This window comes from Lycium ferocissimum, chromosome 9, assembly GCF_029784015.1.
Source record: "Lycium ferocissimum isolate CSIRO_LF1 chromosome 9, AGI_CSIRO_Lferr_CH_V1, whole genome shotgun sequence".
In the NCBI taxonomy this organism is placed as follows: domain Eukaryota; kingdom Viridiplantae; phylum Streptophyta; class Magnoliopsida; order Solanales; family Solanaceae; genus Lycium; species Lycium ferocissimum.
The window spans coordinates 34560504-34574484 of NC_081350.1; the positions used below are offsets into that span (position 1 = coordinate 34560504).

Consider the following 13981-nt stretch of genomic DNA (forward strand, 5'->3'; position numbering starts at 1 on the left):
TGAAGAAAGACCGTGCCAGTTTGGCTTAAATCGGACAATATAAAATTGGAATCAGCATTAATGTTTTGGGGGAAAAAAAACTACTTATAAAGTGTTGGATATTCTTAATGGTGTGAGTTTTTTGATAAAAATCGTACATGCTTAACTCAAAACGGATAATATCATGGCACGTCAGGCTAAAAGTGTCTTTAGATTGTTTTTGGGCGGAAAAAAAAAAGTGGGGGACTATAATTCAAATTTGCTAAAATGAGATAAACATATTATCTTAATGTTCTTGTAGATTGGTGGCCACGTGGTGACCATTTGTAAGTCCCCCATCTACGATCAATCTTGAATGGGAGATTCAAATCTTTTATGGTTCAGACTCCAGCATTCCATGTGTATTACCAACCAAATAAGTTTTTTGGTACATTTTTATGCCCTTTTCTTATAATGTAGATGCTCAATTTTTGTAATTTATATATAACTATTTTGGTTGGCCAAAATTTTGATCAAATGCATACATTCTTCTCCTCTGTATCTGCCCCTTAGTGCTATTATTGAACAAGGTTTTGTCACTTGAAAAATGTATTAATTCGTTCACAATTCTCAAGCTTCTTATGAATATATGGAATAATGATCTCTTCATAGGGGGAAAAAAAAAAACTAGCTCTATTATTTGAAAAGTCAATCAATTTGTTTTCAAATAGTATAACATTTTGAAATACTTTGTACGGTAAAGATTGTAATTTGCAATAGGTAGATTTTCACACAAGTAAATTACCTTTAAAATGTAAATGATCTTTTTGTTAAAATTGCCGCTGAAATTTAATGCGTTGGCCTTCTTTCTTCTTACAATTGTACTGGGACGAGAGTGTAAAAGATTCATATAAAGACCTTATTGATTCATCATTGATCAAATATAATATCTTGGATAATTATAATTGAGATATCTATTGGGAATGATTGATCATTTTAATGACGACTTTGTAAATGACATTTTTTTTTTCAACACCTTGTAAATTACTCGAACATTTAATTTTATGCGCTCCCCATTCGAATAAATATAAGCTCCTACTATTGCTATATGTATGATATACTATCAATATCTCTATTTTTAATTGGAAAAGCACGTCGGAATCTCTCTTTATTCACAAAGTAAATTTTAGTTTCTCCACTTTTTTGGGAAAAAGAAAAAAAAAAGTATGTTCTTCATTCAGTGCGCAACCTTTACTTGGATTATTTTTCTTTTAAAGGTAACTTTGTGCGGCCAAAGCCATGTCAAGTCAAAGCTTTGTTTGAAAAATAATTGATAGTTGTCAGTTCCAATATAGAAAATATCGTCAATGCCCTTACGTTGCGGAAGATTATGTATAAACGAATCCCACTAATATTCTCTATTTCAAAATAAGTGGGCTAAATAATTTTAGTTAATTAAAAAAAAGGACAAAATTGCTACTTCCACGGAGATCTACCCTTTACAAAATTAAGAAATTACCTTAATACTAGAACCATTAATATTTATGTAAACTTCTAATACCCTTCCAGGAAGGTGGTTAGAATTATTAAGTGCTCTTACGTGTTAATTTTTATTTTGTTCTATGATAATATTATAAGAAATTTTAAAAGATTCCTCCTTTTTAGTATACGTTTTGACATAAACTAAGTGGTATTTGAAAATAGCATGTGAAATTAAGTTGAAAAAAAGTATTGAAAGTTAAGGTTGCATATGTGAATATGCGTTTCACTTGAAAAAATATTAAATATTTGTGAATTTTTCTTTTCTCAGACCAATTATTTCAAGTTTGCGATGAAAAATTAACATAGTAATATACCAAGCAAGTTTTTGAAAGAAATAAAAATAGCTTGAATTTTGGAAAAAAATTGACATGACATATAACCAAACAAGATTTTGAAAGAAAAGCTTGAAATTTTGAAAATATTGACATAATATATAACCTAAAAAAGCTTGATTTTTCTTTTTCTAAAAAAGATCTCAATCCAAATGGGCCCTTAATTACTGGCTCCTGAAACTCCATACAGCCACGAAGCATCATAACGATTATTCAGCTGACCACTCTTCTTCCTTGTCCCTTTTTCTCTTCAACTATTTATTTCTCTCCATACATTAAATAAATAAATCTCAAACTCCAACAATTCTCATCGTGTGTACCGACCATTTCTTTCTTCCATACCCCCACTAATCTCTATATATAGACACAACACATTGATACATTGAAATGCTCTGTCATTAACTCATAATATATCTCCTTCAACAGTTGCACCTACCAGTTCTTCTAGTGCTCTGTTAGGCTTACTTCTTTTTATTTCAAGAATCAGTTTTTTTTTTGGCGAGTTTAATTAAGCTATGATGAAGAAAAGTAGAGGTTTTAAAATTGGAAGGAGACTAGTGAGAATTTTCAGTTGTTTTCTTCACCGAAGAACAAAAGGAAGAATTGGAAACAAGAGGCTAAGTTGTGCAACCAAAGCCATTTCAAAGTTATTCAAATTTGGACGTATGATAAAGCATGGAGCAAAAGGTCTATGTAAACCCAACTCGGGTTACATCCGGGTCGGGCAAGAACCGGTAGAGACGAAGCAAGTGAGTGTACCAAAGGGGCACTTGGCTGTATACGTGGGTGAAAAGAAAGATGACACGTGTAGATTTGTGGTGCCTGTGATGTTCTTTAATCACCCATTGTTTGCTGAATTGTTGAGGGAAGCAGAGATGGTGTATGGGTATAATTATCCGGGTCGGATCCAAATACCGTGTCGGGTATCCGAATTTGAGAACGTTAAATCAAGAATCGCCGCCACGGGTGGTGGTGGAGAGCTGCGCTGGAGGCAGAATTACTGATGATGAGTTGTGGCTGGGTTATTGTTGAAAAATTGTTACGTGCAATGGCACAACCCTCCATTGAAAATTGGAGAGGTTTAGTTTATGTTAGTTTAAAATTATATTTGGAGAAAAAAAGAAGTTTGAAGTGATGTCAAATGTTGTCGGTTTGAAGGATTTATGTGTACAAATTTTTGTTAACCTTCTAGCTCAATTCTCAAATGAAATGCAGTTTCTTATATTGAAGTGTCCTTGTATAGTTGTATCTCTTCTCTGTTTTGTTTTAATCTTTCCTTTTTGTTGTCTGAAATATCACAGATTTTGAAACAGAGGTGAATAAGCTACAACATACTAGTACTTTTATTTACGAATTAAAATTCATAACTGTAGTTTATTTCAGTGATGGATTCAGTAAAGATGGATTTGTCCGTTGCTAAGCACAATGTTAGCTGTCTCAGAAGACCCGATTATCCGATCAAGACTGTCTCCACAAAGATAATTGAGTAAAAAATGTATTACATTTTCACCTTCTCTGTTTAAATTTGTGTAGGTTGTTAAATGGGGTCGTGAGTGGGAGTTTCATTTTAGTCTCCATCCGAAAATACCCGTTAAAGAATGAGCCAATGACTCATAGGCACTTTTTTGGTTAAAAGAACCCTTTGTAGGATCGATCTACTCCAACGTTTAGAAATTGGTTAAAGAACACCTGATGAAGGATTTTAGAATGTTTAGAATTGGGGCAGGAGGTCTCTTTAACACTTTTGTTCTTCTGTTATACTTAGCTTGCTCAGGTTGACTCAATAGTACGTAGGCATCATCTTCATTAGAGAGGGCTACAGAGGCATATCTCTGTTCAACCTATCGTCACATATATAATAATGAAAAATATAAATTTAGCAACTCTTTTTCCACTTGTACGAGGCACTGTTCGAAAGCAGGTATGTGCTAAACAAATCAATGGGCCCTTCCCTTATATGAGGGGATCGGGAAGGACACGCATCTTTTCGCCCCTTTTTTACAGTACTACTTCACTATTGGTGAATTGAATTTTTCAAGAACTTGATCTGAAAAATGTGTTTTAGTTTTCATATCGCAAAAACTGCATGAAGAGAATAATTGAAAAGTACTGCTGCATATGGAAAAGTATGTCATATTACATGTATTAATCAAGAGATGTTATTTTGAAATTCTTAAACTTTAATCTCTGTTTGAAAATTGTTCAATGTAGTGCACAATCATTTGTTCTACTAATGGTGTTGATAATGTGATTTACACAAAGGTAACCTAAATTTTAATAAATGCTTCTTTTCTTTTCTTTTTTTCAATTTCAAAGCAAATATTGTCTTAATACCTAGCTCTAAAGTTATACATCAATCTATTACTTACCCTTTAAAATTATGGTCAATATATACCTTCACATCTTGAATCTACTTTGTTACTTTAACTATTTATCTATAAGTTGATGCCGTATTGAGTTTTAGGATGAGTCTAAATTTATTAACAATTTAAATACTATTAGTTTCATGAATTTGATAAATTTTAACTATGTCAAATCATTAGAACTTTTTAATAAGTTTTTTTAATTCACTTATCAGATGCTAAAATAAATTCAATATAGTTCCTTCCATTTGTTAAAAAATATCTTTAATAATGTAAGTTACATTCATTAAAAAATATTTTTTTCAATGCTGAACAAAGATTTTTAAAAAATATTAAATCAAAAGTAAATAATTTAATAATTACTTGAGTACCCAATAAGCAATCGTAAAGTGAGTCCCTTGCAAGTTGCAACTCTCTCAATAACCTCACCTTACAAATGAAAAGAGCCTACGTCAGTACATAAAATGTCAAAATTGGGACCATGAGACAGGCAGCTGAAGCTGCTCATTATGGCTTCTTACATAGGAGAATGTCAGATGTGCGTAGGGAAGGAATTGTGGAAGTCCACTTCTAAAGCATGATATTAATGGAGAAAGATTCTTCCTACGAATGATGAATATCAGACCATATCCCGACGAATCAGATATTCTTAAGTTGTTTTCATTACTAATTTAAGGCTTTCGAATCTTTAGTTAATTGATGCGACGCCATTTTAAAGTTTAAAATTATCGAAATTAATTCGCACATTTGATGTTGACTTTAATCTTGGAGGCTACCAAACTAATGTGTGTTCTCCTTGTTATATAATACGAGAATCAACCACAGGTATATTGGTGAGTCTAGCACACCCACGTTGGATCATTTATTTTCACTGTACCACACTCATGACAATTTCTTTTAACAGAGACTTAAATGATAGTTTTGGTCTTCATTTTTTCACATAGTTAATCATTGACAACGTTGAGTTGGTAGGGATCTAGTAGCTCAGTTGGTTGGCTATCTAAACTTTCACCTTATTGGTGATGGTTCGAATCCCCACATTGTAATCCCCTCACCATTTCCCCTTCCCTTACCCCTATGTAATAAAAACAATTTTAAAAAAAAAAAGACAACGTTGAGTTGAGAGACAGAGACTAAATTATGACGGCATTAACACATTTAGGATAAAATAAGAGAATGTCGCTTGAGATCATTTGGTCATGTTTTATGTCGACTTATGAATGCACCAATTCATACGTGTGAAATTATAATGATTGAAAGTGCGTCATGTTTTGTGTCGACTTATGAATGCACCAATTCGTACATGTGAAACTATAATGTTTTGTGTCGACTTATGAATGCACCAATTCGTATATGTGAAACTATAATGATTGAAAGTGCTAAAATAAGCAGAGATAGATCTAATATTACATAGAAGGAAGTCGTGCGGATAGACCTACATTTTCTTGGTTAAATGCAAAATAGGTCACAAGAAGGAAAGAAGTGATATCCACTAGGGAATAGATTTTAGCCTTGTCAGAAAATTTTCAATATTATTATATTTATATTTATATATGTTTTCAATATTATTATTATATATGTTTAACTGATTTGCACGTTTATTATTATTTGGTATTATGATTTACATATAATGGAGTTTCAATGGATAAAGAAAGATTTATAAAACCAAACGCAATTGATCACAATAAATAGGAGTAACATTTAGTACTATAAAACACGGAAGTTATCTGATGATCCAAGGATAAATCAGTTTTAGAACAAAGTTGAAGGAATTTGGATCAACAAAGAAAAATTATGTGATCGTCGAATTTCATTAATTTGACTCTTCATTGTTTTAAGTCGCTAAAAGAATCCTTCAAATTTCCTTTCACACTGGTTAAATTTGATTTGAACCAAAGGAATCGACAATTCAACATACACGATCAGAACATTATTATATGACTAGCTGGCATCAAAGACTATCGTACTTACAAGAGTTGAGGCACATTTAAAACTCTTAAAGGAAGAGACTATAGGGACTAAAAGTAGGCATTGAACCTTCTAATATTATCATACAAGCATATTTCTTACTGATACTGTAGCTAAGCAACTCTTGTTCAGTAGTATGCTAAAACAAAAACAGAAGACAACCCGAGCCATCAAGCACTAAAGCCCTGATTCACAGCGCTATACTCCTCAATCCTATGCCCATTGCAAGCAGCCATAAAAGCTTCCTCCATAGCATCTATTGAGACACCATTGTTGCAAATGTTCGCAAATGATCTCATGTGTTTCATGCCATATTGTGTCAATGAACCACAATGTACCTCGAAAAGACGAACCTGGCGAAGAAAAACCAGTATCAAGCTGGTATATTAGGAGTTCAAGTTATAAAATATGACAACCGTTAGTTGCATGTAAGAGCAGATTTTTGGATTACCGTTGATTTTAGGCATTCCCAATCATCGACAAGAGGTAGACCAGGCTCCCGGACAGAGTTGAGAACAGAAGAGCCCTTTGTTGGTCCGAAAAGAAACACTCCGATTGCTTCTATGCTCCCATCAAGATGTTGCCTATGCAGCATCGTCTCGGTAATCTCTTTTCGAAGCTTGGCCTTCTCGAATGAATTGTCTTCTAGCATCTTATACTGTACAGATCAAGAAGACACGTCTCAAACCCGAGCTAAAGCAAAATGAAACGGATATCCCACAAAGCATCACTATAAAAATGCTGCTTGCAGTGTTCTAATTTTGGGTGGTGCTTTTAAATTTGAGCTATCTTTCACAGGTGAATTCCTAGCATTCAAAATTCCAATTTAAGCTCTAGTTCAATTTAAAGAAAAAAGGAATAGGCTAAATCTTGTAATCTGGCTTTACATAAAAAGACCAGGGAATTTATGAGCCAACTATACAAACGAATGCTTTCACTTCGTTAACTGTCATCGGATAGAACACAAGCTAAATGCATTGTAGTCACAGGACAAACTTGTACCAGTCCATCCAACTCTATATGACCAACTAACTATTTCTACTTCAATCAATTTTTGTCCCTCTCCTACTGATATGCGTAATGAAATTACTTAATTATTATAAAGGATATAGAAAGAAAAAATTAATTATGTTATGAACTCAGAGCTCAAACTTACTCTTTCCCATAGGAAGAGAAGATCAGCATCCCTCTGGTTGACCACTTCCAAGCGTGCAAAATCAATCTTGTTTGCAGGAAGATTCGCAGTGGCAGGATCAAATCCTTGGTACAAATAAACTCTCTGTGGCTTAATTTCTTTGCTTCCATATTCCATAACGTGAGATCCAGCGTTATAGTTGTTGAAGTTGGAAGTTCTTTCCCTCACCTACAACGACAACATAACATTCAATGATGATGATGACATGCAAGGATATATTAGACGCTCCAAATAACGTATTTTGGTTTGTCACCTTCTCATATTGCTGCTTTATTGTTTCCTTCTTCAGGTTATGAGACTCACTGGAAACAAAGTTAAACAGTGAGTGATTATCATTAAATAAATAGCTTTATGTATTTGTTTATATCACGTCGACAGATTAGATTTACAACAACAATTTCCCGAATCTTACTACTAATCAATTAAGCAACCTTTACTTTGCATTACCTATCCTCCATCCATGCAACACTATATAAGTCTCCCAAACATGTGATATATTCTGATGGAGGTGGAGGATCCATTCCCGGGCAATACGTCCCCCAACTACTTTCTTCCGCGTTTGATGCTGTTGTCACATAAATGTTCAAGTTTTCAGGCATTAACCCCTCAAAGACACTACCGCTCTCACAAGCTTCGATGTAGAGGACCTACATAAAGCACAACAAATGGAATACTAAATATTTCTGGTCGGAAATGGAACTACCTCAAATGGATTATATAAAACATAAAAATTAAATCAGAGCTTTGCACTTTTTACCATCTCTTTGTAGGTCCCAGATGCATGTTTCTTTTTCAAGACCTCGATAAAATCTTTGGCATAAAGGAAAGGCATATTTGGCATCCCTGGAACAAAAATAAAACTTTGAGGCATACTCATGAACAGAAATATATCTTCCAATTGACTGTTAGTAATTGTGCTTCAAAATAAAATTTCTTCATGAAATTGTATGAAAAAAAGATACAAGCTAGATATAGACTCACCGAGCACCCCTGGACCACCATGATCAGAGTAATATAAAAATATTCTGTCGTTCGGTTTACTATCTACAACCTTTCCACTTCCACCTTTCACCGCACTCTTATCACCCAGAAGCACGGCATACAAATTCGCAGCAGTGACGTGCTCACCAGTGTAGTCCTACCATAATCATCTTATCAAATGTGAGATTACTGCTTGCAAAAACAAGGGAGAAATATACCCTCTAAAATTAATCAACTCCACAATATGAATACTGCAAAAGTAAAGAACCAAGCTTCACATTTTTCTCTCGGAGTTCTCCACCTATTTTGTGTTTCCACATTTTAATCTGCTCCTCTCACCAAGATAGAGTTCATGGTTGAATCAGCCTTCGCTCAAAAAACTAAAATCATGGACGAAGCACATCCAACCAATTCGAGTTGGCAATAGTCTAAAATTTTCACTTTGTCTGCTAGACTTGTACCTAGACCTGTACCGATTAAAGAATCTTTTTGTGAAGTCATATTTGTTTTTCATATTAGAGACAGTACTAGCTTCCCTGTGGCTCGCATTTCAAGTCTGGGTTATCATAATTGCCTTAGCAATTGCCAACATTTGCCTCTCCTAGTAGAGCTTTGCTTCTTTAAGGTTCGATGTTTTGTTAAAGAAACCTCAAAGGGAACTTGAGGCACCACATTTTTCAACAGAGAAATGGCAATATGTTAAGAACGTAAGTATGTAACCATGACGGAAGATCCACTTGGGAAGCTGTCAAATCGCATTTTGGACCTTGGTTAAAAGTACATGTGCACTATGCATGAAAGGACAAGAGGAAATATTATGTTAGGGCTATGCAAGAACTTCCTCTTTCCTTTCTTATTAGTTGTGTACTTAAACCTGGAACCTCACTACCTTCTTTGTTTTCCTTTTCATTTTAGTTCCTTTTTATGAAAGTGTCTCTATCTTCTTCAATAAACATGACTTCATTATACACAATATAACAATAAGATATAACATCTGGTTATTACCTTAGGCACACCGGCATAGACATCAGTACCATTCGGATGATTGATAATGATTCCAGGTCTTGGATTCAACTCACTCTTGGCAATGTCATCATACATGAATACTATTATGTTCTCGTCTTTCAATCCCCCTCTTTTCAAGATTTGGTAAGCATGACATACATCTGCCTGCATTTACCCCAAATAGCTTTAGCTTCAAAACCAATTAGCAGACTAAAACCAAAAAACAATTAGCTAACTTCAAATACTTGATTAGTAATGACAGTTGCATCTCTATCAAAGGAAACATCAAGCAATTCCCTATTTGCATGAACAAGTAGAGTTAGCTACTATTATAATTAATTCACAAGATATCGTTTCTGCAAGTACGATAGTTACAGGTTCAACAATCAGTAATTAAGTACCGTCCCCTCCTAATTTGAGGGGGACTTTTAGCTTGTAGCCAAGATAAGTATTGTTCGAAGGACTATTAAAAGAGTAGCAATTTGAGTCTTGGCTAATCAATTTGAAAAACACGTTTACCAACGCTAAAAGAGCAGCACAATTGTGCTTGACCAAACATTTAAAAAGTGCTTCCAGAGAGAAGCTACCTTTTTCAGCTCGGCTACTACTCATTTTTCCTCAAAACTTGAAGAACCTCAACTCTCTAAAATAACATTTTCTCTAGAAAGTTTAGCACTTTTGCCTTTCCAGAAGCTTGGCCAAACAATATTAATTTGATTAACATCCAAATTAGAACCAGACTAGACTAATACATATCTCTAGATAATGAGCCATTCTCATCAGACAAAATGGTGGAAGTACACTTAATTCAAATATGGGAAAGCGAAAATTGCCACAGACTTTCAGGTTTCAAGAAATAGTAATATTTTCTAGAATTCCAATTGAGAGGGATTGAAACAATTTTTCATTTTTAGTTTTATTTTTTTTAGCTCCACAGTAGAATCTGCATGAAGGGTGTTCATATTCATCCTTTTAATACCTGATGACGATAATTTCCATATCCATTCGAACCAGCCACGAGAACCGCCCACCGCACGCCACCGTGCTCTTGCACCTCATCATCATCACGATCTACCGGCGATCGTATTAATGGGTCCCACCACCGGTGGGCCCTACCTATCCTTCTGCCAATTTTGGGTTCAAAAGGAATAGCCCCCACCATAACCAACATCATCAAGATCATGCATACTGCAAAATTAAAGGACCCCATGAAAAAATAAAAACTCAAATTTCGAAGAGGGCGGATTGAAATGAAAGTGAACAAACAGAGGAGCTGATAATTTAGAGTGAAATTTGTGAAGTGGTTTGGGTCATTTGAGGAGTATTATGTATGTGGCGGTGTGTGTAGACATGCAGAACCAGAGAGTGACACCTATGAAGAGTTGTGGGTCCAAAGGCTGTGTCTTTGTACCAGGTGGTGGTTTATGTTGTCGTTGTACGACTCTTGAGTTAAGTGTGGAAAATGCTGCTTGATATACATTCAGACTCATTCAGAGCACTAATCTTCATTCATAATTATGATTTTTCCCTTAACTCCTAATTAAAGTACTACTCGCCCGTCCCATTTTGTTTGATTGGGCTTGGAGATTAACAAAGAAATATTCTTTTGACAGACTATAAATATCTGAAAAAAGTGATATCGTATAATACTGATGATTTTCACTTTTTATACAACATTTCTCTTAATTTTTATACGGTTTTGAGCGATTCTTTATCTCATGATTCCAAAGTTCATCTTTTTATTATGATATTTATAGTCAAGTGATCTCAATTTTTAGTTTATCTCATGTTAACTTCGATATTATATTATTTACATTGTAGATGTTTCACCTCTGAGCGTGTGAATGGTATTGGAGTCCTACATTCTACAAGATAGAATAGACCAACTTATAATTTTTAGGAATTCTCACCTCATGAATTTTGAAGTTAGAGTTGGGCAAAGTACCTTTTTTTGTCATGCTCTCATCAAGTTTAGTGTTTAAAGCTGAATGTGCAACATAAAATAGGATATTTGGAGTAATATTTATTGAAGTTCGGATCACAGATTACACGGAACAGGAGATATCGATATTAAATGTAGTACTCCTTAAAGTACTTTAGGCCTACCCAATCTATAGGAAGGAAAACATCATATTACTAGATTTGTTGTCAGCCTTTAAATGATATACGGATTTAATTTGGGTATCTGCAGATGTATTTATTCAAATTTGATTAATTGTCCCCTAATGGAAATGGAAAAATCTATTTGGCAAAATCATTTTTGGGCAAAACTATCAAAAATGGGGTATATTAGTCATTTCATAGAAAATCTTGGGGAATCTTTACTTTTTAATATTTTATTGTGATGTGCTTTTACATCACTGCCCTCCTGATAAAATGAGACTCTCTCTCATATAGGCTAATCATGGCTATGTTTCCCATGCTCTTTTCCATTTTTTTAATGTATCTTTTTTTTATTATTATTTTTACATTAGTTGTGTTGTGTATACATAAGGTAGGCCTAAAGGTGTATTTAACTTTTTAAACCCATCGACAAACACTCGCACTTTTTTTTTGAAGACCTTCCTAAGGTGGTCCTTGTTCCATTTAGACACTTCGTGTGGGCCATTCCTATTCCACTTAGATACTTTTTTTCTTATTTTTCTTTTTGTTTAAATTGTATTGTCATTTAAATGTGCAACTCAATTAAATTGTGCCACTCATTTTAATTGTAAATTCACTAATTTGTAAATTCGTGGAGTTTTTGACCATTAAAAATTGGGGCTTTTGGGTACAGTTTGTCTTTTCTTTTCTTTTTTTCTTTTTGTTTGGCTTTAAGTCAGAGTGAAAGAGTTTTTTTTATTATTATTTTTCTTGTAAATAAAGTTTTTTTTTTGTTCACTTATTGTGTATGCATCGGTCCAAGGTGTATTTCCTTTTTTTCTTCTTTTTTCTTTTTGTTTACTTATTGTGTATTTTTTACTCCTTTTTTCTTTTTCTTTTTTTCTTTTTGTTTTGGCATCCGAATTTTTTTTTTTTTTTTTTTGTAAATAAAGTGTTATTTATTGGCTATATACGTACGTATTTAGCTAGAGTGTATTTTTTTCTTCTTTTTCTTTTTTGTTTTGGTATCTAAAAAGTGTTTTTATTTTTCCCATAAATTTATATATATATATATATATATATATATATATATATATATATATATATATATATATATATATATATATATATGGTATTTGGTTCCCGTTGGACGTTATATATTGAAGAATGGAATAATTTGAGTGAGTGATTAATTTTTGTCGTTTAATTTTTATTTTTATTTTTGTTCATGTTGTTTAATTTTGTATTGTTTTTTGTTGAGCTCAATATTGCTATTTCTTGTGAATGCAGTGTCAAATCATTATTTATTAATAACATAAAGAATCAGGTCACTATTAGTGTTGAAATAACTATGAACTAAAATTAGGTATGACCTTATTATGAAATGCTTCTAATTTGATTATGAAAATGCAACAAACCAATATTTTGCATTGCATTGAATTTCCAATTAAATATTGAAAAGTCATTTATTTTAACCATTTTGCTCTATTAAAAATTGCAGATAGTAATTTTCCGTTCCAAAAAATGTCGACTGCTATTGCAGCGAAATTGGTCAAGGTCCGCGTTTAGAACCCTTTGATCCGAGGTTCAGATGCAGGTGCGCGCGTTTGATAGTCTAAAACTTTTTTTTTTCATTTTTGTTTCTTATATGATCACCCGAACTCGAAAATCAAGTATCGATATTACTTTAATCCTTTTGAACACCAAAATTCACTTAGTATTGCTATTTGATTGAGAAAACACTAAGCCTTTGAACGAAATGTCATATCACATACTTGTTTGTTTGAAGATAGCACGTTAACATATCTAATACTTTGAATGCAGTGGCAACTCATTATCTCTTAACATAATGCATCAAGTCACTTTTGGTGTTGAAGCAACTATGAACTAATGAGTTATAACCTTGTTACAAATAAGCTCACAATTATCGATCGGTAATGTAAAACATCGACGAGAAATCCTAACGATTGTCGTGTACACAAATTTGTAACGTAAAAAACCCACACAAAACATGAATATCATTATTTACATTTCAATTTGATTATGAGAGTGCAACAAACCTATATTTTGCATTGAATTTCCTATTAAATATTGAAAGGTCATTTATTTTACTATTTTACTCTATTAAAAAAGGCAGCTAAAAAAATATTCATTCCAAGAAATGACGAATGTTATTGCAGCAAAATTGGTCAAGGTCCGCGTTTAGAACCCTTAGGTCCTATGTTCGAGTCTAGGTGCACGCATACAGTGAAAAGTTTTTTTTTTTCAATTTTTCTTTCACTTTGATATTGGGCTGCATTTCTCCTCTTCTGCTGAATGTTATTGCACCAAAATTGGTCAAACCCAAACATCTGCCTTGCAAACCCAAACATCTGCCTTGCGAAAATTAATCCATTTTTTTTTTTTACTTAGTTGGGGTTCAAACCCAAAACCTGAGGGTGTCAGGCGAAGGGCAAAATTTAAAGACCCACCAATTTGAAGGACAAAAGTTAAAGACCATCCCAAATGAAGGACAATCCGCGCAATTTTTTGTTTCAATTTCGACCACCTTAAAA

At 33.5% G+C, this 13981-nt stretch overlaps 2 protein-coding genes across 2 annotated transcripts; one reads left to right on the forward strand and one right to left on the reverse strand.

The window, feature by feature from the left end:
- The first annotated feature begins 2036 nt into the window (after nt 1–2036).
- Nucleotides 2037–3056, forward strand: LOC132069446 (auxin-responsive protein SAUR36-like). Its single transcript, XM_059462789.1, has one exon. The coding sequence runs from the start codon at nt 2348–2350 to the stop codon at nt 2834–2836; it is 489 nt and encodes a 162-aa protein (XP_059318772.1). The 5' UTR covers nt 2037–2347; the 3' UTR covers nt 2837–3056.
- Nucleotides 3057–6098: 3042 nt separating this feature from the next.
- On the reverse strand, nt 6099–10644 carry LOC132030411 (legumain). The gene is made up of 9 exons (XM_059420034.1): nt 10324–10644; nt 9345–9509; nt 8340–8496; nt 8116–8201; nt 7806–8005; nt 7612–7660; nt 7320–7526; nt 6615–6821; nt 6099–6516 (listed from the first exon to the last, which is right to left on the reverse strand). The coding sequence occupies exons 1-9, from the start codon at nt 10552–10554 to the stop codon at nt 6334–6336; spliced, it is 1485 nt and encodes a 494-aa protein (XP_059276017.1). The 5' UTR covers nt 10555–10644; the 3' UTR covers nt 6099–6333.
- Nucleotides 10645–13981: the final 3337 nt, after the last annotated feature.